Here is a 24,607-nt window from a genome sequence, read left to right as displayed (position 1 = left end):
TAGTTGATAATCTATGTTTTGAAACTTGGATTATTAAACTCCACGGTGGCTACCTTAGGGCCCTTTTACACAGAGCGATAATCGGCCAATTATTGGTCCGTGTAATAGAAAAAACGATCAGCCAATGAAACAATGATCCTTTCTTTAGGCCTTGACCTGAAATCATCGGGCGCCAGCCCCGCATAGCTGTGCGTGATAGAGCTGCTGTCGGTCCCTCTTATAGGACCCTTAGGCTAGGTTCAGGCTGCATATTTGGCCTTCCAAACTTCAACATATATGTTTAACAGAATCTGTGACTGAAGACTAATGCTGCGTTTACACAGAACGATTATCGTTGGAATTTTCGCTATAACGATCGCATTTGAGCGATAATCGTTCTGTGTAAACACAGCAAACGATCAAGCAACGAGCGTAAAATCGTTCATTTTGATCTTTCAACATGTTCACAAATCGTCGTTCATCGTTCGCTAAAAACTCACAAATCGCTTCGTGTAAGCAGTCTTTCAAAGATTTACCCTATGTAAAAGATGAGCTTAAGCGATCTTAAAAATGATCGCAATAACGATTTTTCTTACGATTTTTCTAACGACTTATTCGTCTAAACGCTGATCATTCTAAAAACCAAATCGTTGCTTCAAAATCGTTAAACGATCGATTGGGCGAATTATCGCTCCGTGTAAACGTAGCATAAGATTACAGCAAAGGAAGCTCCCGACACTCACTCAGCATAAATTGCAATTAGGCTTTATTCTATCCGGAGGTGCGCGTAACAAACAGGACGAGTTTCGGCGTGGTCCACCTTTCTCAACTGTCTAATACAATGTGAACACTATCTGACTCTATACATGACCATCGGCAAAGATTAATGGCGTATCACTCATGGACGTACGGCGTTCTCACTGGGCGTCAGCGTCATCATAATAACAGTAAACAAGTCCCAAACATCAACATAAGTTTGGTAGTATGCAAAATATCCTGCCGAAACTATATCTGCCAACCCCTTCTGGGAAAAAAGAGGCAATTTTGGGTCAATCCCGTAAGCACTCATAATCATTTCACACTATTCTCCACTTAGTAAATCTTTCCAAATAGAAGGTTAATCCCCAGATCACAGATCATTGTTACCTACATTTCCCTACATTTAAAAGCTCACGTAGTGTCTATGAAGATTTTCTGATGATGAACTTGAGTACACTGTGTCAGTCTCTTGTTTTCAGTCTCTCCAGCCAGCACAGGTGGACTCTTTGAAAGCAAATCTGATGGTCTACAGTATGTGGTAAAATGCCTGGAAGGCATCATCAGAATGCATTTATTCATCCCCGGCTATTACATGGCCATTCTTGTTGTAATGGCATTTCATGTGCATATCTCTGTTGTTGATATGTATGTCAGCCTGAAAGCCTTCTGACCAGCAATGTTATTGCTGCAATGGAATGCTGTAATCCCTGGTCAGCGCTGGAGGGGCAGCTGTGTACGCAGCTATGTCCCAGTACACGATATTCACCACTGGAGTTTACATCTGCTGCTAAGGGACATTCATTAAAGTTGCTTTATGGCCATGAACACAAGGTAGATTTTTATTGATCTGATATTCTTATTTTGTGAAGAGTGAGTGTTATACGGTTGAATACCTAGTAGTCTGTATGATACAGGGGGGAAAAATTCCCAAATTCCTTCCTTTTTTTCCCACCTGAAAGTTTCACCGCTAAAGTTTTTTTTACGGCCACTTCATATAAAAAAAAAAATTGTTGGTCATTGAGAGTTAGGCCTTATTCACACGTTCCGTGATTTACAGATCCGTATTTCCGTATCAGAGTTAGTGCACATTGAAGTCTATTGGGCTATTCACACGATCAGTAGCAGAAATGGATGAAAATCAATCCGTACAAAAAAAAGGACATGTCCTAGTGCGGACCCATTTTTTTTTTGCGGATCCTCTCATTGAAATCAATTGGTTACGGATTGTTTACGGATTGTAACATGTTGGCATCCGTATTTCCGGATGAAGTGCATTGAAAAGCAATGAGTAATAAAAAAATGGAATTACGGAAATACGGATGGAATACGGATGTCCAATCCGCAATTTCTCACGGGTTGTTTCAGGACCAGAAAAAAATACTGAACGTGTGCATAAGGCCTTAACTAAATAAAGCAGGTTTAAAAGTTATGTGTCATTTTAAAATTACCTGCTTAAAGAGTGACTGTCGTATTTTTTTTTGTGCAGAAATCAATAGTCCAGGCGATTTTAAGAAACTTTGTAATTGGGTTTATTAGCCAAATCTGCCATTATCTGCATGTAAAAAGCCTTTTCCCAGGTCCCCCCCCTCCTTCCTCTTTTTCATCCACTCTGAAAAATCTGAAAATTGTGACTTGTTGCAGGAGACGTCCCCTGTCTGCTCTAGGGAGAGGGGAGGGGGGAGGAGGAAGGAGGGAGTTAGCCGGCAGCAGAAAGCAGATAACAGAGGATTACAGGCACGGAGCTGGGTGACAGCTGTAATCCGAGCTCAGACAGGTCACTGGTGACTGTCACAGGAGATATCCCGTGAGGGATTTGTAGATTAACTCTTTGTTGTCCTGTTTTGGTCTTTTGTTTAGCTCTCTCCATACGAGAACAATGAAGACAGGGGGGAGAGCTTCAAACAGCTTTTTCATGATAAAAATGCATTTTTCTGATAATAAACCCAATTACAAAGTTTCTTAAAATCGCCTGGACTATTGATTTCTGCAAAAAAAAATTCACGACAGTGACACTTTAAAGCGAACGTGCCATCAGGTAGATCTCTTTGGGTTTTATTCCATGAATGGATTGGCACCAGTCTTACAGAACACCGGCCAGGCATGAAGCACTAGGGGCAGGCCTGCCGACCCCCTCTGTGATAAAACCCCCACCCCTCAGGGATGCGGCTCCATTAATTCTAACGGAGCCACTTCACAGAAAGAAGATTGTAACACTGGGGGGAGGTTGGCTTCTCCCCATGCTTCATGCCGGGTCGGTGCTCGGGAAGACTGCGCCATCCCTGCGGCGGCGATAACAAAAAAAGGACAGTGCCACCGGCATCCCTGTGCTGGCACTGCTCCATTCATGTAAAACCCCCCAAAGTGTTGTATCTGATAGTACATTCGTTTTATGTCAAGTTTTCATTAAACATATATTTTTGTATATATGTTTTTCAGTTTTGTTTTATTTGTTTTGAAAGGAACCTGAAACCTTACAGTTTTTATTCAGACCACAAGGCCTGAAATGAAGCTGAGACTTTCTGTCTGTGATGATAAGGAGGAGGCTGCTGTACAGCATTGCAGAAAAAGGTATAGAAAGAGAAAAGATTATCAGAAGCTCGCAGCTTAGCGCCCTCCCTGTGGTAAAAATCTGAGTTTGCTCACTACTATTTCCTATTGAGGTCCTGTCCACTGTTGCCTGTGTGCTTGGGGTTTACTGTAAAGAATATCTCTAAATGTCGTTAAAAACAGCTCATGTAAGATGGCTGCCCCCTAATAATGTACACTAAAAGAAAATCGGAAAAATAGAAACCTGTTAGAAAAAGAGAATCCCTTTAAGGTCATGCCTTAGTTTAATTTAACCCTTTAAGGACCGGGCCAATTTTTGTTTTTGCGTTTTCGGTTTTCCCTCCTTGTGTTTAAAAGGCCATAGCACTTGCATTTTTCCACCTAGAAACCCACATGAGCCCTTATTTTTTGCGTCACTAATTGTACTTTGCAATGACAGGCTGAATTTATGCATAAAGTACACTGCGAAACCAGAAAAAAAATTCAAAGTGAGGTGAAATTGAACAAATAAAACGCATTTCTTTTATTTGGGGGGACTGTGTTTTTATGCCATTTGCCCCGGGGTAAAACTGACTTGTTATGCATGTTCCTCAAGTCGTTACGTTTAAAATGATATATAACATGTATAACTTTTCTTTTATCTGATGGCCGGTAAGAAATTCAAACCATTGTTAACAAATATATGTTCCTTAAAATTGCTCTATTCCCAGGCTTATAGCGCTTTTATCCTTTGGTCTATGGGGCTGTGCGAGGTGTCATTTTTTGCGCCATGATGTGTTCTTACTATCGGTATCTTGATTGCACATATGTGACTTTTTGATCGCTTTTTATTACATTTTTTCTGGATTTGATGCGACCAAAAATGCACAATTTTGCACTTTGGGATTTTTTTGAGCTTACGCCGTTTACCGTGCGAGATCAGGAATGTGATTAATAGTTCGGACGATTACGCACGCGGCGATACCAAACATGTTTATTTATTTGTTTATTTATTTACTTTTATTTAAAACCCCCAAAAAGGGGGGTGATTCAGACTTTTATTAGGGGAGGGGGCTTTTTACTTAAAACAATACTTTTTTTTTTTTACACATATACTAGAAGCCCCCCTGGGGGACTTCTAGTATATACACTTTGATCTCTCATTGAGATCTTTGCTGTATACTTATACAGCAAAGATCAATGAGATCGGCACTCGTTTGCTTTCGGCTGCTGCAGCCGAAAACTAACGAGTGCCGAGCCGCGGGCGGCGCCATCTTGGAGAGGTCCCCGGCCGGCATCAGGTACGGAGATCGCTCCTCCGGGACAACGTCACCATGTTATCCAGGAAGTGAAGCCTTGATGCAGTAGTAAGTGCAAGGAAAAAAGCACTGTCTAAGCATTTCCCTTAATAAGTGTATATTGTTGATTTGTATAACTTTTGGGGGCAATACAATACTTTAATAAAAATTTTCGCCGGACTTCTCCTTTAAGAGATTATTCCCTCATGCCATATTTTATGGATGCTACGGATGGGGAAGCCCTGTAGTGGAGTGTTTCCTGCCTGGATGAATCTCTACCCCATTGTAGTGAAAGAGCCGCGCGACTGTGTCATTGTAGTGCTGCAGAGATTCAAACAGTTTCCCCGCTCCTGGCATGATACTGCTACATCATGCCAGGAGCGTGGAAACTGTTTGAATCTCTGCAGCACTGCAATGACACAGTCGCGCAGCTCTGTCACTACAGTGCCGTATCGATTCATACAGTATGTAGGGTCACCACTACACCACTGAATATACTGTATACCTCAAGTATGTCTATACACTTTCCTGCAGGATTTGCAACATGCTTAGTCATGTAAAGATTTCCCCTGTACTCGACGTATACAGAAACTATCCTGTTTTTCATTTAATATGCTTGTAGATCTACTTCTACTGCTTAGCATTCAGTTTATTCCTTGATCTTCTCAATATAGTTTTTATCTGCGGCTCAGAAATCCACCCAGTTCTTCATCTTCCTAGTATAATTCTTTATCTTTTCTTCTATGCAGTTGGTCTGCACTTTATATGATCTTGTTAAATTGCTTCTTTTAAGTTTGTCTGCCCCGCTTTTCCTGTGCAGGCAATGTCATGATCTGAAGAGAAGAAAGGGGTCAGGTGCCAAGTGAGCAGTCTGATGCTTTATGTGATTACCAGGCTCTGTTTATTACTTATGTAAATAGCAGCAATCTGCCTCCTGGCACCAGGAATCCTCCCACCTCATTGCCAGTCTGTGCGTCTATTAACCATTTTCCCTTTTTAACTTTAAATGTTTGATCTAGTTTTTGGTCTAAAAGTACACCTTTACCTAAACGTTAAGCAATGTTGTTTCAAATCTAGTTCCTTAATATAAAGTGTCTTCCTATAACTACAAGAGAGTAATATATATGTAACATCCTAAATTACCATACGAACACTATAAATTGCCCAGCCAGTCAGAGAACCATAAGAAGTGTGCCCCCTACCATTGTATTGACTTATACGCAAAATAATTATTTAAATCAACCTTGAAAAGTCATTGACAAGCAGTTTTCTATAACGGGGCAACGTCATGGTTGGCTATCAATGACTTGGTAAAAAAAAGGCAATAGGCCGATGCAGAGAACATTTACGGATACAGATGCCAGTGTTGGTATAGACACAATCGTGGGGGGGATTATAACAGTTCAGTAGCCACAGAAACATTCCGGACAAAACTATCTCCGAAGGAATTTGGAACACTGTGCCATAGCACTACTACCACTCAGTGTAGCTAAGTTATGGACAAAATGACTAAAATAGTTACGCCTGAGGGTACCCCTAGCACCAGTTCTCAGGAGGGTATTGACTTCTCGACTCAAATTATTAATGGGTGCCCATTTTACATTGCCAATAGGATAGGTTATATCAGGTTTAAAGCGAGCCTACAGAACAATGACCACAAAGAGATCCAGGGTCAAGAGTCTTCAGCTAAAGGTGGTATAAATTTATTTGTAATATATAAAAAGAGTAGAAGATGCAGCTCACCGGAAAAATGGACCAGGTAGTAGGTGCACAAGCTCCTGGGCGGTGACCAGACAGTGAGATGCAGAAAGAAGCTTGAAAGGTGGTAGAGGTGGATGCTCCACCATCTGGTATAAATGTATGCCATGAATTGCAATTCTCCACAACCCTAATGCAGGGTAAAAATGTATGTAGACCCCATCTGGATAAAGAAGGATGGGAACTTTTTTCTCTGGGGGTTTGAAACCCTGTAGACAATACAATCTGCCTGTGAGTAGTGGGCACATTATTATATTCCATGGTTAAAAGGCTAACCCTTGATTTTTGCTGACTTTCCACATGAGCTAGATGGTGGTTGATTATACTCAATTTTTCAACCGAATTGAAAGGTGAGTGGAAATCGACTGACTGTTCACACTATGGAAAACAGGCAGAAATTCCAAACGGAACCCCCGCCTGCGGACTCTGTTCGGAATTCCACCTGCTATCTGTTTTAATAGGATGCCTCGCGCGCCTCCACTCTGCAAGCCTCTGCACATAAAGAATTGACATGTCTTGAAACAGACAGCAGGCAGGATTCAGCTCAGAATTTTCCTTAGTGTGAACTGGCCCTTGCATTCACACCCACGTCACATGCTAGGGAAGCATGTACATGTAGAACATTAGTGCTTGGTTTAAGCAATTACTCCTTGCACTAAAGGATTGGCAGTATCCTTGTAAGGAGCACCCCAGTTCTATAAGGACTAACTTAATGCCTGTTGTTTTTCCAACACTGTTTTCCCTTCCTATCTTTTATTTGGCCAAGGCTGCTCTCTGATATAGCAGCTTAATGCGAGAAGTAGAGTAAAGTGCCTCTGATCAGCCTCCGTGAGCAGAGAGGTATTGACCCAGCTGATGAAACCAAAGGAAACGCAGATTTTTGCATTGAGGGAGCAGGAGTTGGAGCAGATTACTGTGGCACCAATAACGCTGAGGAGAACCAGGCAATGGACATTGTTCCAGAAATAGTACAACACCAGACTCTCAGACTGGTGTGGATTTTTCTGGTTAAATGGCTGTACAGTGGTTGGGTTCCTGTGACTATAGTATATACCCTACAGCATGTTCCATGATATCACCAGACCATGCCGAAAGAGAATGAGGTTCGGAGAAATGCCAGGCCAAGCAAAAAATCCAGGTGAGGATGGACTTCCAAGGAGTAACATTTATGGCATCCCCAATCCAAAAAGATAAATTATTTCCTATCTGACAAATGGAAATATGGGTTCTTAAACAATTTTTTTTTGCTGGAGTTTGAAAGAAAAAAAAACTTGTAGATGTGTTTCCCTTCAGTGGATTGAATGCAAATCCTTACTTAAAAAATAACTTTTAAAAAATTGCTAAATTACTACCCAGGGTGTACCAGAAACAGTCCAGAAGTCTACTGCAAAGACCTACTTGGTCAGAGTCGGAATTGTGAGTCTCTTGTTCTTGCCACAGCCAAGAAAACAAAATATGTTTAGGTCTTTCTCCTCTTTTTTATTGTATAACTGTATTCCTTGATTTGTTCATCGTTTTTATCCCTTTTCATACTTTTTCTAAGCACTGTTTCTGTTCTGTTTACAGGGTTATCCAGGATTAGAAAAAAACTTTCTTGCAAAACAGTGCCACCCCTGTCCTCAGGTTGTGTGTGGTATCGCAATTCAGCTCTATTTATTTCAATGGAACTGAGCTGCAAAACCCATGCCCAAACTGAGAACAAAAGAGATTCTCAGAGACTTGACATCTGAAACCCATAATACTGAACAGTATGGTATATACTTTAGGATACAGTACAAGATAAGTCATGCTATGTATTAATAAGGTTGCCCATATTATATGTCGATCAATGCTCTATATAAACCAGAGGTGGACATGCACTTTAATTCACGTCTGGTTGGAAATGTCCAGTTTCTGCCAAAACATGTAGGGCCAAAAGCTTATGGAGAAGCGACTCCCGTTATATCAGGGAATTACTAGGTTGGCATTTCCTTATTAGATTATTTCACATGGCTCAAACCCCGGGGTTCACTTCCCGTAAGGCTGCTTTACATCTTCAGAATATGTATATGCTGGGTGAGCTATTTCTTTTGCGCACTGTGACCGGATTAGACCTTCCATCCAGTGCGTGTTGGGTTAAAGCAAAGAAACAATTTTTTATGTAGTTTACGTGCCACTTGCTGAAGTGTAGAGCTTAAGAAAAGCTGGCTCTGCTTTTATTAGAAGTCTTAAAGATCAAAAAACACTTCTTTTTCTGCAGATCTCTGAACCTTTGATGGAATTTTGGCTCCCAACATATAGTACTTTTTTTTTTTTTTTGTTCCGCGTGTCTCCACCTATCTCAGATATTCCATGCTCTGTTTATACTGCTTAGAATGCGGCAAATAGTCACCGGCTACAAGCGTCTGATGATGATGATACAGGCAGAGGGCCACATTTACACACCAGCTAGGTTAATATGTTTAGATAGCGTCAGAAGGAGACTGTGCCCGCGACTAGGCGAATCAAATTAGTTGATAGCCGTAACTAACATAACATCACCGAACGCAGCTGATTCTGACTCCGATTTGCCACGGGCAATAGTGGTTTCATGTCAGATCTAATTGTGAGACTGGAAATAGTTTTTTTCCATGATCTATCATGCTTCAACACAAATACGTGGAACAAGGCTGACATCAGAGTTTGGAAATGCACTTGGACGAATTAAAGCTAGTGCTCACTTGCACTCCGCAACACCCATCACTTTTATACAGTTAAAAGGCTTAACAATGACAGCGGAATTCAAAGGAACACGGTCACTGAGAAAACAATCCGGAGATGTGCCTGGGTGATAATAAAAATGCTAATGTTTTATAAGATGAAAGAGACTTGCTAACCCCAACCATTATCCTTACTTCACAGCACTCGAGAAGACGAGAAAATGGTGTTCTGTACTCGGATTAAGTGTAGATCGTGTGTCGCCTCGCTTTCTTATAGGGTTTTTTTTTTCAATTAACGTTTATGACAATATTGTTCAAGGAGTTTTCTAGAGATAAGTAGAAAATTTGCAAGTCATCTACCAGAACATGGTGACATCGCTGTCATTACACACCCCAACAGTGCTGTATGTAATGGTGACATTGCTGTCATTACCAACCCCAACAGTGCTGGATTGATTTTTACTGTATGTATATATAGCTTTAATAGAGGATGTAATCGTCTTGCTATTGCTTCAACTTGTAGGAAGATTTCCTCAGAACGACACTGAGTAACAGATTCATTGGAAGCACACGGTGCGGCCCTTAACCTTTACCATAGATTGCAGTAGATGTGGATATGGCTGTAGGCTGCCTGCCCTAGTGTGCCTCTGCGGCCTTTGAGTGCTACCCCATAGCCTGCCCTGCTTATACACTACTTGGTGGTGGGATGCTCATGTTGTGCTAAAGGTCATAACTGCAATTTGTAGATTCAGAATGCTGGCCGGGTAACAAGCGGTAACTCTTTTATACTACATGATTCTGAACATTTAGTAACGGAAGTCATTTTTTAGGGTTTCCGGAGTCCCATCTTAGCCCAACTCACCTCTATGTATGGTTACCAGGAGTGTATTCCCTGCATTATGGCCTGCTTCATGGAGGCTGGGTTGGACCTTCCACTATTATAGCAGTCATGTCAGGTCCCCCTGTAGCACACGTGGCTAGAGCCTTACTTCCTTCTAACATATGCTTTTAATAGCCGCTTCTCCGATCCTCCTCACGGCAGCATCAAGGAGCAGCACTGCCTAGGTCCTCGAGGGGGGCACCTTCTCAGTAGTAGTATGGCATGTGATAGGACTGGCCTTGTATAAACCAAATGGGTATGATTTGTCGATACCGCCAGAAAAATTGGCTTTTTTGCCAATAGCTTGTCTTGGGTTTTCAGTAATGGCTCTCTCATCTGAATCATTGGGGGATTCCAATGCTTAGGACCCCCTCTATGATATCTGTATGTCCACATATGGAAACGTTCTGCATCAAAAAGGGATTCCCAAATATAAGGCCTCCTCTATGACAACTTTAGGCTCAAATAAGGAAACAACCCAGTTATAAAAATTAAAAACAAGTTTTTTGTTAGATATTATTAATAAATGAAATGGGAGATTTATATACAGTTGTTATGGCGCAGTGGTGCACCAGTCTCTCAGGGTGCGACATGTTTATCAGCCGATGGCACTCCCTGGTGTTGTCACTGGGAAAACACATTGCCGTTAACCTTGATAAATGAGTTGCACAAGGTTCAGGGGGTTCATAAATGTAAAAAAAGTTGAATATACATTAATATATGAGGCCCAATGTGTTTTACCTTTTTATACATGCTTCTGAAAACAGCCACCTATATGCATGAGCTTTGTACTATTTGTTGAACGCCATGTAAGATGTGTGTACACTGTTCAAACATAGCGTGAGCACTATACATGGAGTTCAGTCAATATGGATAGACTATACGGCTGCAGTAAGACGAGCATGTGTAAAGGAGAAAACTTAGCTGAACAAGACTATGTCATAGGGACCAGTCAACTATCTTATATGTTTGACGGTGTGCCAACTTTCCGCCAACAGAAGATGGTGAGGGAATGAAGGATCAGGGGTGTTTATTTTAAACACCAAATCCTTGTGATTTCAATGGCTGCCAGAGGAATATGGGACTGGAAAGTCATATTGCAGTGTGAAAGTAGCCTTAAAGGGGTTGTCTGATGATGAAACCTACTTTCAGGTCTTGAATTTTCTTATATATTCATTGATTAAAGTTATTTTACTATTACTAGTCTCTGGTCTTTCATGATTTCCTTCCGCTCTTCATTGACCCACTTCCTGTTTATTGTACATACTGTAACAAACTTCCTTTTTTGTTGTTGTACACTCTAGCCAGGAATTCAGCCTACACTATCCTTCTTACACTACACTTTCTTATAACAATATAGAGTAAAGAACCGGACGTTTGTTACAGCATGTTGGGCCAATAAAGACCGCTTTTATCACAAGCAAAAGGAACGTATGAACGTGTAGTAAAAATGTTATTTCCCAATATTAAAATTTACTAGACAGTTAAAAAACGGGCTCCATCATTGGAAAACCCTTTTAATCTCCATTTCTCAGGTTGAATGGAAAAATCCTGGAACGTCTTCAGGTCATAGTGATTCACCTCTGCCTTAGTGTAGTCTGGACTGTGCTCATTGTGAGCATATTATGATGGGATCTTTGCATAGCTGGAATAGGCCATAAACCTGACTAATAGTTATCCCCTCTGTGCCTCATACTTCTTATCCAAGCCGAATGCAGTGACTAAGTCTTTCTTATGTTTTTTCCTATTTAGATAAGACCAACGCTCGGATACTGACAAAAAAGGTATGAAAATTTTACCGCCGAAGTTATTTCATACATCTGAGCCATGCGTATCGGTCATGAATTCAGTGATCTGCCTCAAAGTATTTACAACCGACTACCTGTTGTCTTACTCATCTGATACAGGGAAGGAAATTCATGTTAAAAGTCCACCGTGTGGTATGCGCCATCCACACCTACCCACTAACACAGTGCTACGTACTCTGCTTAAGGAATGCTGTGTTTTCTAAATGATTTATCCTGGCCAATCCATTTACACTATCCTCAATATACATTCCATATTATAGTGCTGACTCAGATTGTATGGACGTTTTATTTCATTCCATTCCATTTACGAGACAAGATAACGGTGTAATAGCAAAAGCTTCCCTAAAGTCCAACGCTAGTGTAACCTTGTGTAACACTCATGCCACAATGAATGTCTACTGGTACTGTACTTGTGTAGCATAAGGATATGTTCACACTGAGCAAAATCGAAGGAACACCGCCTGCCTCAGTGTCATACAGTGTGTCTATGGGAGGGCTCGCGTGCCTCCACTCTCCTCCGCTCTCCGCTCAAAGAATTGACCTGTCAATTCTTTGAGCGGAGGAATGCGAGCCCTCCCATAGAGAAACCGTTTGACACTGAGGCAGGCGGGATTTCCTCTGAATTTGTTCAGTGTGAACATACCGGGCTGGGGTTATTTTTATTGTATGGCCAGGGAAGGGGTAGATATAGAGGCCGCTGGTCACTTACCTCCCCGGTTCCAGCAGCGGGTCCCAGATCGTGCCGGCCCATTCTCCTGTCCGGCTGCCGCTTCCTGGTCTGAGCTGTGGCTTGAGACGTGACGTCTCAAGGCAGCTCAGTTATTCAGCGGTCGGAGCAGAGTCCCGCCTCGGCAGCTGAATGGCTGAGCTGCTTTGAAACATCACGTCTCAAGCCGCAGCTCAAACCAGAAAGCGGCAGCTGAATGGGAGAACGGGGCAATGAGATCCGGGACCTGGTGCTGGAACTGGGGAGGTAAGTGACTGGCGGCCTCTATATCCACCCCCTCCCCGGCCATACAATAAAAATAACCCCCGCCCAGAGCACCCCTTTAAGGGATCTTCCTGGTGCCCCATATGTCTTTCAGAGGTTAAGGGTATTGCTTTAGCTCTCAGAAAAACATAAATAGATGGTACAACTCTCTCAGTCTAAACGCCCTGTTACCCCTTGAATAATTGGTAACGGAGCACCCCCCACCCTACAGAGGCTGAGCCCTGTGCTACACTAACTCCCTGTTGTTCTCTTAAGAGGCTGTTTCAACGTTTTTCCAAGTGTGTGAGCACTATGCCATAGGGGACTGTTAGGTATAGACAGCAACCTGGTGACAAAATAGAAAAAGACATAAAAATACTAGTGCCATAGATAAGTCCTTTCTAGTGGCGGGATGTAGTAGGCAATTACATCTGACCGTTACCATCTGCTGCTATGCCACACTAAGGAGGACTGTTACCTGTATATCTCTCTCGCATGATTATCATTTGGGGGATAAATCCAAGGAGTTATTAGAATTTTTAGAAATAAATGTAACTATAAAACATCATTGTATGGCCAGATATAAGCATGTGTTTTCTCTTCTATAGGAATTTGATGCAATGCTTTCTCGGGCAGCTAAGGCTAAACCAGGTCCAAAATTTTTCCGAGACTTAGGCGATAACGGTGAGTCTTTTCTCTTAATGAAACACGTTAACACGGTACATAGTCATTTATTTTATTGCATTCCAGTCTGCCCATAAAGTTAAGCATTGTGCTGCCGGTGTTGTAGGAATACTAATGTAATGTCTAGATAACAGATAATGCCAGCTATAGGCCCAGGGAGATGCAGGATATAGGTGCCCATACATTTGCCATAACGGCAGAATGATCATGTGTGGGGAGGGGTAAGCCGCAGCCAGACTGCACTTGCGGAGGATTATTGCTCCTAGAACAAAAGGATAGGGTGTTAACAGTCAGTCATGGACATGTAGGGGGTTGGGTTGGGAATGGTTTACTCCTTTTACTTTTTTCTTTTTATTAGAAACTTAAAAAAAAAAAAAAACTATCACAGCAACTGTTCTCTCCACCATCATATATTGGTGGAGAGTCAGAGGTTCCCTATAAATTTTATACTGACATATCGACCTGTGGTGGCCAGTTAAGCCAACTTTAGCATAAGATGTACAGCCACTTTTAGATTCCCTACAATGCTCAAATTTACTTCTATGTTAAAGGGGATGATGCATCATTCCTACATGTTAGCTGGGAACTGGCCATATTAGTGGTGGTAAAGTTGGCACTATAAAGGAAATCTGGCGGTTCTAGATGGTCATGGAGGCGGTGCTGAGTATACCACCAGCTCCACCCCTCCCTGCCTTGATTGACTGAAATATAGGGCTCAGTGCTAGAAGACAAGCCCTGCGCATCAATCATTCAGGACAGGAAGAGGTGGGGGAGCGATAAGGCATGAATACTGCAGCTCAGCACAGCCCTGTTGACACACTCTGAGCCTGATCTAGGACTGACAGCTTCTCTTTAACACTAAGGCCAGGTGTATTAGCTGCCACATTTATTTTGGATTGACACTTTAGAACCACAATGGCCGCAGAAGTATCAGTACAAGAGGTGTAAAAGGTAAGTAAATCACTTGGGTTGCAGTCACTATATATGTATGTTATCATTTTCTAAGAATCCACCTACTTTTCATAGTGCTGATCCTGAGATTTGGGACAACGACACAATTCGCCCCTCTCCTTCTGGGAACCTAGAAAACAGGATGAAATCATTTTTTATGTGGAGTTTCTTGCTTTTGTTGCAGCAAATCACCACAGGCTGAGATTATAAAACGCGATGCTACTATGAAGATCTTATGCTGAGTGCAGAATCACTGGGATCAAGCTGCAGGCCAAGTTTCTCAGTCTGTGTGTTCCCTTTTAGGTTTCTCCAATTCACATGGATGCATCATCATGCAGTACATCCATGAATTATCATGTTTTGTGCCTGAACGCCATCTCTTAAAGGGGTTTTCTACAGTAAACACACATATACAAAGAATATCTTGCTCATTCTGCATAGTTTCTTAGGTTACATCATCCAGGCCTTCAGCTGGTGAGCTCCAGTAATGTTTCTCTATTCCCTGATGATAAACTACAACTTTTTGGAGCATTATCATACAAATCCCACTGCATGGTGTGTTGTTGCATTTGGGCTACCATGGCTGCAGTTGAGGAGTAAACCTTAATAGAAAATCCCTTTAAATGTGCTACATGACTACTTCGGGTTATTGTAGGTGCATGATGACTGAATATTGTGTATTACTGTATACTAGTCACATCTGTCATTAAGTCAGTAAAGAGTTTTGACCCTCTCTTGGGTGCATGAAGCAGAATACTGACTTTGTTTCTGCCACTTGATGTCCTGTCTCCGGTCGGCAGGTAAGTGAATTTTAGGTCAGATATTTGAGTTGGCAAAAAGTAGAAATTAGTCAAGAGGGGAAGTTGCAGGTCAAAAACCACCATGCCTCTCAGCTACCAGTAAGTGGATGGAGCTGCCATTTTTTTTTCTTTCAAATCAACTGGTATCCGAAAGCTTAAGGATTTGTAATTTACTTTTATTTAAAAATCTCAAGTCTGCCAGTACTTATCCCCTGCTGTATGTCCTGCAGGAAGTGGTGTATTCTTTCCAATCTGGCACAGTGCTGTTTGCTGTCACCTCTGTCCATGACAGAAACTGTCCAGAGCAGTAGCAAATCCCCATAGAAAACATCTCCTGCTCTGGACAGTTTCTGACATGGACAGAGGTGGCAGCAGAGAGCACCATGTCAGACTACAAATAATACACCACTACCTGTAGGACATGCAGCAGCTGATAAGTACTGGAAGACTAAATGGATCATAGACCCGATGATAGTGAGTGGCAGGAGCCAAACAACAGTGTTTATTTAGGATCCAACCTTTTCTTCATCTGCCATGGGAAAGGGTTTAGTGCATGTTTTGTTTTTGTTTTTTTAACTCTTTTGTGCATCTTTATTGCAGTTTTAACGTCACACGTTTTAGTGTTTTTTAACATTCCTGTAAAGACAACCTTGTGTGCATTTTATCAGACTGAAGAGAAAACAGTTAATACAGAGGAGCCCTGTAAGAGTATAGGCCATCATTATTGTACGGGTTATCGGCTCAGCCCCTGCCTTCTACCCATCTGCACATTTTTAAATTTCACACAGAGAAAGGTCAGAAATTAGTCAGCAGTCTATAGATAAATGCGGTGTCGGCTTACTCCGGACTAATCCTGTAATTATAAAATATATCTGCAAGGAAATTTATTTCCCAAAGAGAACATTTCCTTTCTCTTGGGGGCAAAAAAAAAAAAGCAATATTCTTGTCAGAGTTAATACGCAAAGTGTAAATGGACGCCGTCCCCCTCCTCGTACTGTACGGAGCCTGCACTTATATGTCTCAGCAAACATAATTATACATTAAGCCATGATGTCGTTTCTGAAATGAACTTTCATCGAGGTGCCTACAATTTAGAGGGATTATTAATAGTTTTATTACAAAGACCAGGATTAATACTAAGAAGTGATGAATATAGGTCTTATCCTGTCAGTGGCATGTAGCTGATCTCCGCAAGACACCTTTATCCATTAGCCCCCGTATGAAGAGTGTTAGAGCATCAATAGCAGTGCAAATGGGACAGATAACCCCTTTACATTTAGGCTTTCTGGGGCATATGTACTAAGAAGGAAGGGAATTCACTCTCACGACTCTCCTCAGAGCCACTCCTTATAATCTCTAAGGGGCCCCTTAACTGGGGCCGACAGGCGGCAAACAATGAGCACAGATCACAGCGATCGTTTGCTGAACCTTCACAAGGCCTGACCGGTTTTGCAGCCAGGCTAAACAAATGGTCTGCCCCTTTACATTTATCATTGTTGCTCGTTGGTCCAATCCCCTACCTGTTGTTCGACTTCTTTCCCACTTGTCTACGCTGCTCTTAGACCCAGATTTAAACTTTTATAAATGATCCAACTTTTATATCATGCCACCTGGCCGGGAAACTACATATCCCATCATAAGCCAAGTGCCGGGTACCCGTCCCTGTTTTATAGGATCTGCCTACCGCTGGCTCGATTTACTTCTACTTTACGCACGCATTAAACACTTTTGGGGGACATTTATTAAGGAGTCTAACGTGTTCAACAATTCTAATGGGGATTGATGTGTATTTTGTTCTAGTAGCTTGTGACTGATTCATTAAAATGTAGCACTGCCATAATAAATGTATCTAAGTAAAAAGTCGCAAAAATGCAAAAATTGCGCAATTATATTCACCTAGTACTGACCAGACATAAGCCTGCACCTGTTTGTGCGACTTTTAAAGTCGCAGATGATAAATTGGGCGCTTATCCTGGATTATGGGAACTTTTTGGGTGAATACTCAAAACAGGCAGATTAAAAAAAAAAAGTCGCATCTAAAAAATGTTCCCCTGTCGGATACTGGTTCATAAATAGAACTTCCATTAGAAAAATCCAATTATTCACCAAAAATTAGGCACAGAAGCCCTTAATAAATTTCCCCCAGTATCTTTCTATCTTTTGTCTATCTATTCCATCTACAAGATAGATAAGAGAAAGAGAAATGAAACAGTGTCTCCTTTACCCTATACTACTCAGGAGAAGCTATTGTTTCTCTGCCAGTGGTGGGCTGGGTTACAGATGAGGTGTTACAGCTTGACGGGCAACAGAGGAGACAGCGATCATGTGACCTCTGTCTCAGAAGGGAGGGGGAGGACAGGAGTGTAGACAGAGTGGACCAGGAAGTGAGGATTTTCAGAAGCTTCAGGGTGTGAATCAGGATTTGCTACAGACAAACGGACCAATTCATCTAATAGAAACCTATTCCAAGCAAGCCTAGATTATAGGTGGATATTGAACACTGTTGTGTCTTTCTTAACTTACATCTTGCATCTTTATCTTTAATTCCCTTAAAAAAACACAGCAGTATTGGACTGGCCTACAGGAACACTGTCTCAGTACTTCTCCTTCCCCCAGTATACTCTATAGTGTACCCCTGACAATGTGTAATAGTGCATTTACATTGACTGTCTCCATTACTTTTACAGTATATGAGCCAAAAGATCCAGCTCACAAAAAAGAGCCAAAATTTCTATTACTAGCTGCTAGGCCTATAATAACCATTCATTGGAATAGCCATTCAGGGAGAGTACAGGTTTTCATTGCAGAGACTCAGCTGGTGTATGGAGACTTACAGGCAAAGCACCAAGGGAAAAGAGTATGCAAATTAAGTCTCCTCCAGAAGAAAGAAAACTCTTGCTAGTGCCACCTATAGGTAGCCACCCTTTAAAACAATGTTCTATAACCATGTTAGGCAAGAGATATGCAGCGATTTTGACCGTGACCTCTGCAAACACCCATTCCCGTTGCAGATTGGGCAGTGCTGACATCTCTTTTCACTGTCGCTCACATCAAAGGACATTGCAGTTACAGAATTTTTTATTTTGTCCTATCCCATACAACTAAAAATATACAAATCACAGCCCCTATGCGTTACTGTTTATATGTTACAGCATGGTTTCCTATAGAACGGCAGTGGGATCGCGTGTCCTAAAACAAGTCCTATTTAAGGATTCCATTAAAACAGACAAGAATGTGTGCTGGATAGCCTGGCATGGCATGCCTAGTTATATACTGAATATACACCAGAATATTAAAACCACAGATAGGTTATGTGAAAGCAATCTGTTATCTCATGGAAATGGCATCTGTCAGGGGTAGGTAGGCTATGGAAGTGAGGGAACAGTCGGTTCAGTGTCAGTGTCACTGTCATTTAAATTTTTTTTTGCAGAAATCAATAGTACAGGTGATTTTAAGAAACTTTGTAATTGGGTTTATTAGTCATGAAAAAGCAGTTTGAAGCTCTCCCCCTGTCTTCATGGTTCTGTTATGGATAGGGGAAGGGTTGAGGGACATGAGGCACCAAAACAGGAAAACAAAGAGTTAATTTACAGCTACATCACCGGGCTATCTTCACTGAAGTCAGCACTGACCTCTGAATACCGGCTTTCACACAGCTCCAGCTGTGAATCCTTTGTTCTCTGCTCTCTGCTGCCTCCCCTCTTCATAGAACAGACAGGGTCCGACTGATATAAAAGCATCGAGATTTCCTGATAATGAGCAGTGAATGAGAGAGAGGAGGGAGGGGGGGCGCCTGGGGAAAGTCTTTTTGAATGCAGATAATGGCATATTTGCCTAATAAACCCACTTACAAAGTTTCTTGAAAATCTCCTGTACTATAGATTTTTGCCCCCCCCCCCCCCCCCCCCAAAAAAAAAAAATAGGCCAGTGACACTTTAAAGTTGATGTTTTGGCTGTCCAGGCATGATAGGAATAGTAGTTTTGCAACAGTTGGAGGGCCGAAAGTTTGACACCCCGGCTCTAGCGTATCCAGGCAGACATGACAGTCTGGGAACATGAGCCTGTTGGTTGTTACCCAAGAATTCCCATTTTTACAATGCCGCTGCATCCTCTGAGATCCCATTGTAATTCACGTTTCCATCCGAAGCGTAATTACAATCCACCCTTTACTTCTCGAGACTGATGGGTTTCCTTTATCTATTAATTTGGCTCAATGTAAACGGAAGTAAATGGGGTTTACTTTTCTTTAAGCGGTGTTTTAACATGCCACAGTGAAATGTCTTCTGTACTGTATAAGCCTCAATTGAGTGATTAATCCCGCTAGTGCCTGTCAGGCTTTGCAATGTGTTTCAAGGTATTCAAACACACAAGGAATGAAAGGACGCTGCCTCTTCCCAGCCCCTCTGCATGGTCTATAATCCAGCAGTGACTGCCAAAAGCTCAGCCTGAACCACACCAGTATATTCCAACCTCATTTCATGATGTAGAAAGAAATCACCTTGCGGAAAGGACATATTGCACAGGGAAGGAAACCTCTCTTTTTTGGCCAAAGCCGGTGTATCTAGTAACCTGTCTTTCCATAGTCCCATGGGCTCCTGGCTATCCACGTTTTTCTTTTTCAGCTGCTGAGAGGTTTTAAAATACTTTATATATTACAAAGGAGTTTAAAAATATCGCAGAGTAACACCCTGCACTTGTCTCTAGTTGTATTATATTCACATATTGCTAAAAAACTTATATATAGGGTGTTATTTGAAGGGTCTTTTTTTCTGTCTATAGTAGAAAGGTAACATTATGGCCAACAGGGATGTACTTGCTCATATTGTACTTGTTTTTATCATTCTGTATTCTAGATGTAACACCCAAATTTTTCCACCATTCAATTAATGTTACTGCACCATAGATCTCGGACATTATAAATTCAGTTCAGTAGAACCACTGGGGGGTCTAGAATATGCAACACCAAATACAGGTATTAAGAATAGGCGTTAGACTTGGGGAAAGCTGTCTGTGTCTGTAGTACCGCAGCCATGACTATGCTGTGGCTGTCTATTCTATATACTAACATACATTAAAGCAGACACTATGGTCTGTTCTGCTGGATTGGTTCGCCATATTGCTTGTTATTATTCGCACCGTTGCAGGTGCTGTTTGTAATTTCTTTATATGAAAAATGTAATAAAACTCAGAATGTAAACAAAAAAGACATTATTGGAGACTCAAAATCTCGAAGACTGTGAGCAGCAGCACTAGTCATATGGAACTGTGCAAGGACGAGGCTTGTGCAGCTTTGCTGTTCCCAAAACAGCCATTGGTGGCAACAGAGAGGCTATGTCGCCCCTTACTGCTGCCATGCAATGTAAAAAAAAAAAAAATAAGTTAATATAACATAATACAAGAATGTGATTATTTTTTTTTTTTTTTTTTTATCATTTTGACTCTTGCAGTGGATTTCACACCGCCTTCTAAAATGTAAAATCCATGGCAGATCTGCTATTGGTCACAACATTTAGCGTTTTTTTTTTTTTTTGCATGGAGGCAGGCTAAAACAGATTGAGGACTACACTAAACAACACCACATATCTCAGCTCTTTGGGCTTTGTCAGCATGATTCTGGTATATTCTAATTCACCTGCAGACACACCTGGATATATATATATATATATATATTTTTTTTTTTTTTTTTTTTGTTTTTTTGTTTTTTAGTGTAGATGAAAAGCTATATAACGGTATATAGTCTAAGGGAATAGTGAAAGCATATTACAAAAGAGATTTAATGCAGACGTCTTACTAAAACAAATAAATGTTACTTGGTTTGAGTAAAAAAAAAAAAAAAAAAACATAAAACAGATGCTGGCATTCTAGCGGGGAAAAAAAAAAAGTTCATGTTCCGTGCACTGCAAACACATGAGGCGGTTTTGCACGGTGCGAGTCTTACCAATGACACAATGAATAATGTCAAACTTATCTGCTCTGCCATTATTTGTGTAAATGTGACAAGGTAATGTAAACTGCTATGTCACTAATAAAAATGTGCTGAAATGCCTGCAGTGCTGCATGCAATGGGAGCGGGCTCTATGCGGCTGTCTAACCATGTCCCTGTTCTCCTCCTCAGGGCTGATCTCCTACACAGAGTACCTGTTTCTGCTGACCATTCTTACAAGTAGGTATTGTGCATTATACACATGTGACTACTGTACATAATGCTATAGCTTTATTTCTGTCAGTGTAACCAGATGGGCGTCTATGAAATACAGCATGCTGTAATGTACCGTGGATACAGTGTATACATATCTATGACTTTAGACATTTTTTTTCTTTATAAAAACATTCTCAATAGTGATAAGTTTTTTTCCACTAGTTATCCACACGTGATACACATCAATTTTATCATCAGGTAAAACTCCACACATTACAATTACTTCCAATATTTACATTGCTGCCAAGTCACTTTAAAAATTCAGCATGTGTTTTTGTGAATATGGAACAGGAGAAGCATGGTAAGGGAACCCAAAAATTCTCGTGATTTGAAATGATGTGATGCATTACCAATATTGTGTGGTGGTCTGTTCTAGTGGAAGGTGTATTGTCTGCATCTATGCTGGCAGAGGGGTATTGCCTGTTTTTTTCTAGCAGAGTGAAGCAGTTAATGACCACTTCTCTGGTGATCTAGGATAGTGGAGAAGTCAGTGACTGCTTTCCTGGTGGTCTAGGATAGTGGAGAAGTCAGTGACTGCTTTCCTGGTGGTCTAGTATAGTGGAGAAGTCAGTGACTGCTTTCCTGGGGGGTCTAGAATAGTGGAGAAGTCAGTGACTGCTTTCCTGGGGGTCTAGGATAGTGGAGAAGTCAGTGACTGCTTTCCTGGTGGTCTAGGATAGTGGAAAAGTCAGTGACTGCTTTCCTGGTGGTCTAGGATAGTGGAAAAGTCAGTGACTGCTTTCCTGGTGGTCTAGGATAGTGGAAAAGTCAGTGATTGCTTTCCTGGTCGTCTAGAATGGTGGGGAAGTCAGTGACTGCTTTCCTGGTGGTCTAGGATAGTGGAGAAGTCAATGACCGCTTCCCTGAGGGTCTAGAATGGTGGATGAGTCAGTGACTGCGTTCCAGGTGGTCTAGAATGGTGGAGAATTCAGTGACTGCTTTCCTGGTGGTCTAGAATGGTAGAGAAGTCTGTGACGCCTTTTCTGGGGGGGTCTAGGATAGTGGGGGTAAGTAAATGCCTGCTCCTGGCATCATGATTCATTACGATGCGGGGAGCTCCAAAACTGTTTAAAAGTATGCGTAAGTGTACAGACACAGCTGCGCATCTATATAGACAGTTTATCTATGGAAGTGTATACCCCCTAGGTAGTGAAGCACTCAGCGGATGAAACTCCTGGCTGCCCATGTGATCACAGCCATCATAAGCCTATATACTGGCACAATACTGGGAAGACCTAGTGACATTGTGGTCGTTAGATCAAATCCAACCAAGGTTCTTCTGACATTTGTGTTCTGTACATTACAGAAACCTAATGACTTATTAGATATGAATATATCAGAATGGTTTTCTGTAAACCTACTATGGATCGCTTCCATGCTGGCGAGCTTCAATCTGAGATACTAACACACTGTCAGTGATCTGTCATCAGAGGCAGAGGCTTTTCTTCTGTGGGTCGTCATCTTCTAACTCTAATTGGGGACTTGGACTGTTATTGGCTGTCCCATAGAGAGTGAATGGCTTAGTGGCCGAGCATGTGCACAGCTGATCCTGTTGATCTGATCAGTGGTTTTACAGCAGTCAGAGTATGTGCACACTATGGAATTAAGCAAGGAATTGCAATTGGGTCCTGCTTGAGCTTTTGCCTGGCTCATTGACTCTGAATTACAGTTCATGTCAATTCTCTGATTGCACGTGAGAAATTACAGTCAATAGGACAGGCGGAATTTCAAGTGGAACCCACCGCACGGACTCCGCTTAAAATTCTTTGTTTAAAGGGGTTATCCAGCGCAACAAAAACATGGCCACTTTTTCCCTACTGTTGTCTCCAGTTTGGGTGGGGTTTTGAAGCTCAGTTCCATTGAAGTAAATGGAGCTTAATTGCAAACCACATCTGAACTGGAGACAACAGTAGGGGGAAAAGTGGCCATGTTTTTGTAGCGCTGGCTAACCCCTTTAATTCCGCAAGGTGCACATACCCTCAGACTCCCACCGTGCAGTTAGGTGGGTAGGTGATGACCTTTAATTCAGGGATAACCCCTTTACGTCATCACTGATACATGTCTACAGAGCATTGAACATGGGAGGTCAGTTCTGTCAAGTTTGAAAAGTCTGGGTATAAGTCTAAATAGTATAAGATTCTATTAGAGGTGAGACGGTGGAAAGGGGAGTGCAAGCCAGGAATGTGCAGAACCTGCAGCGGGAAGCACACACTCCACACAGCGGACCTAATCTGATTTACTCACACAGATGACATCACTGCTGACATTTATACATCATAGACACTATAAATCACAGCCCACTGCGCTTTAGGAGCCGTCTACTGCCTGATTTATTTATCTTTCTTATCACTTGTTCACTTCTTCCCCGTGTGTGTTTAATGTGCGGCCATTGTAGACGTCTTACCACCTGCCGCGCAAAGATTTTCCTAAATATCTGGATTACTGGGAACTATATTTGTTTATCCTCCTTTAATTCAGCTCAAGGGTTGTAGCTGAACTACCTTAAGAAACTAGTTTAACGTGAATTATAGTTCTGTTTGCAAGATGTCATAATAAAACTGGCCGTGCATTTGAGATGCCAGCGCTGGTTTGGCTGACAGCTGACTCCATTATAAACGTGCACGCTCAGCTGAGCATGCATACTTATACTGAAGGACGGGATTATATGCTGCCAGAGAGGAAGTCCGCCATGTCCAATCCTTCTTTCCCTTAATATCTGATGTCGAGGCTATTCCAGTATATAGTCCATTCCACTCTTGAGCAACACTGAGAGGTTCCTTCCGTACAGTAATATATGACTATATATATGAATAGATCTCGAACACATTGAGTCATTGGGGGGTGGGGGGGGGGCTCTGGAGCCTTCTTCGTACCCTAGCCAAATAGGTAGTGATCACTGAGTGGAGGCCAGAGGGGCAGACACTGTGCCACACTAGCCAATGGGTCATATATATGTATAGGGTCCCCTTACTTAGGGATTATCAGACCCCCAAAAGGATCATTAGTTGTAATGTTTGGATGGATTTATATACTCATTGCTTCCATTACTATCTATGTATATGTTTCAAGGGATTTTCCATATCGTGCAAGATTTAGTTGTGTCTAGAGCCAAAGAACAGAGGTTACTGTCGATCAATATCAATAGATTCAATACTAGGTAGATATTTGGCAAACACTAAGTTGTAGTACACGTCTATCGCCATCTACTGGACAGTTGGTTACTTTTATGGAAAATCACACTGTCTGGAAGTTTGCACACAGGAGTGGAGCCTGATCTACAGAATTTTCCACAGCTATAAGACTCCAAACACTCCAAA

General features: G+C 41.7%; 1 protein-coding gene across 2 annotated transcripts in view; it reads left to right on the top strand.

Moving 5' to 3' along the window:
* The window catches only part of MICU2 (mitochondrial calcium uptake 2), a 175,728-nt gene that overhangs the window by 115,949 nt on the left and 35,172 nt on the right, over positions 1-24,607 (top strand). For both annotated transcript variants that reach the window (XM_069969829.1, XM_069969828.1), the window contains exons 3-5: positions 11,631-11,662; positions 13,265-13,340; positions 21,207-21,254. In XM_069969829.1, coding sequence (XP_069825930.1) covers positions 11,631-11,662; positions 13,265-13,340; positions 21,207-21,254 — 156 coding nt within the window. The remainder of the gene's footprint in view (positions 1-11,630; positions 11,663-13,264; positions 13,341-21,206; positions 21,255-24,607) is intronic.

This window comes from Dendropsophus ebraccatus, chromosome 5, assembly GCF_027789765.1.
Source record: "Dendropsophus ebraccatus isolate aDenEbr1 chromosome 5, aDenEbr1.pat, whole genome shotgun sequence".
NCBI classification, from domain to species: domain Eukaryota; kingdom Metazoa; phylum Chordata; class Amphibia; order Anura; family Hylidae; genus Dendropsophus; species Dendropsophus ebraccatus.
The sequence above is the reverse complement of the archived record's forward strand: the minus strand, read 5'-3'. Positions and strand labels throughout refer to the sequence as shown.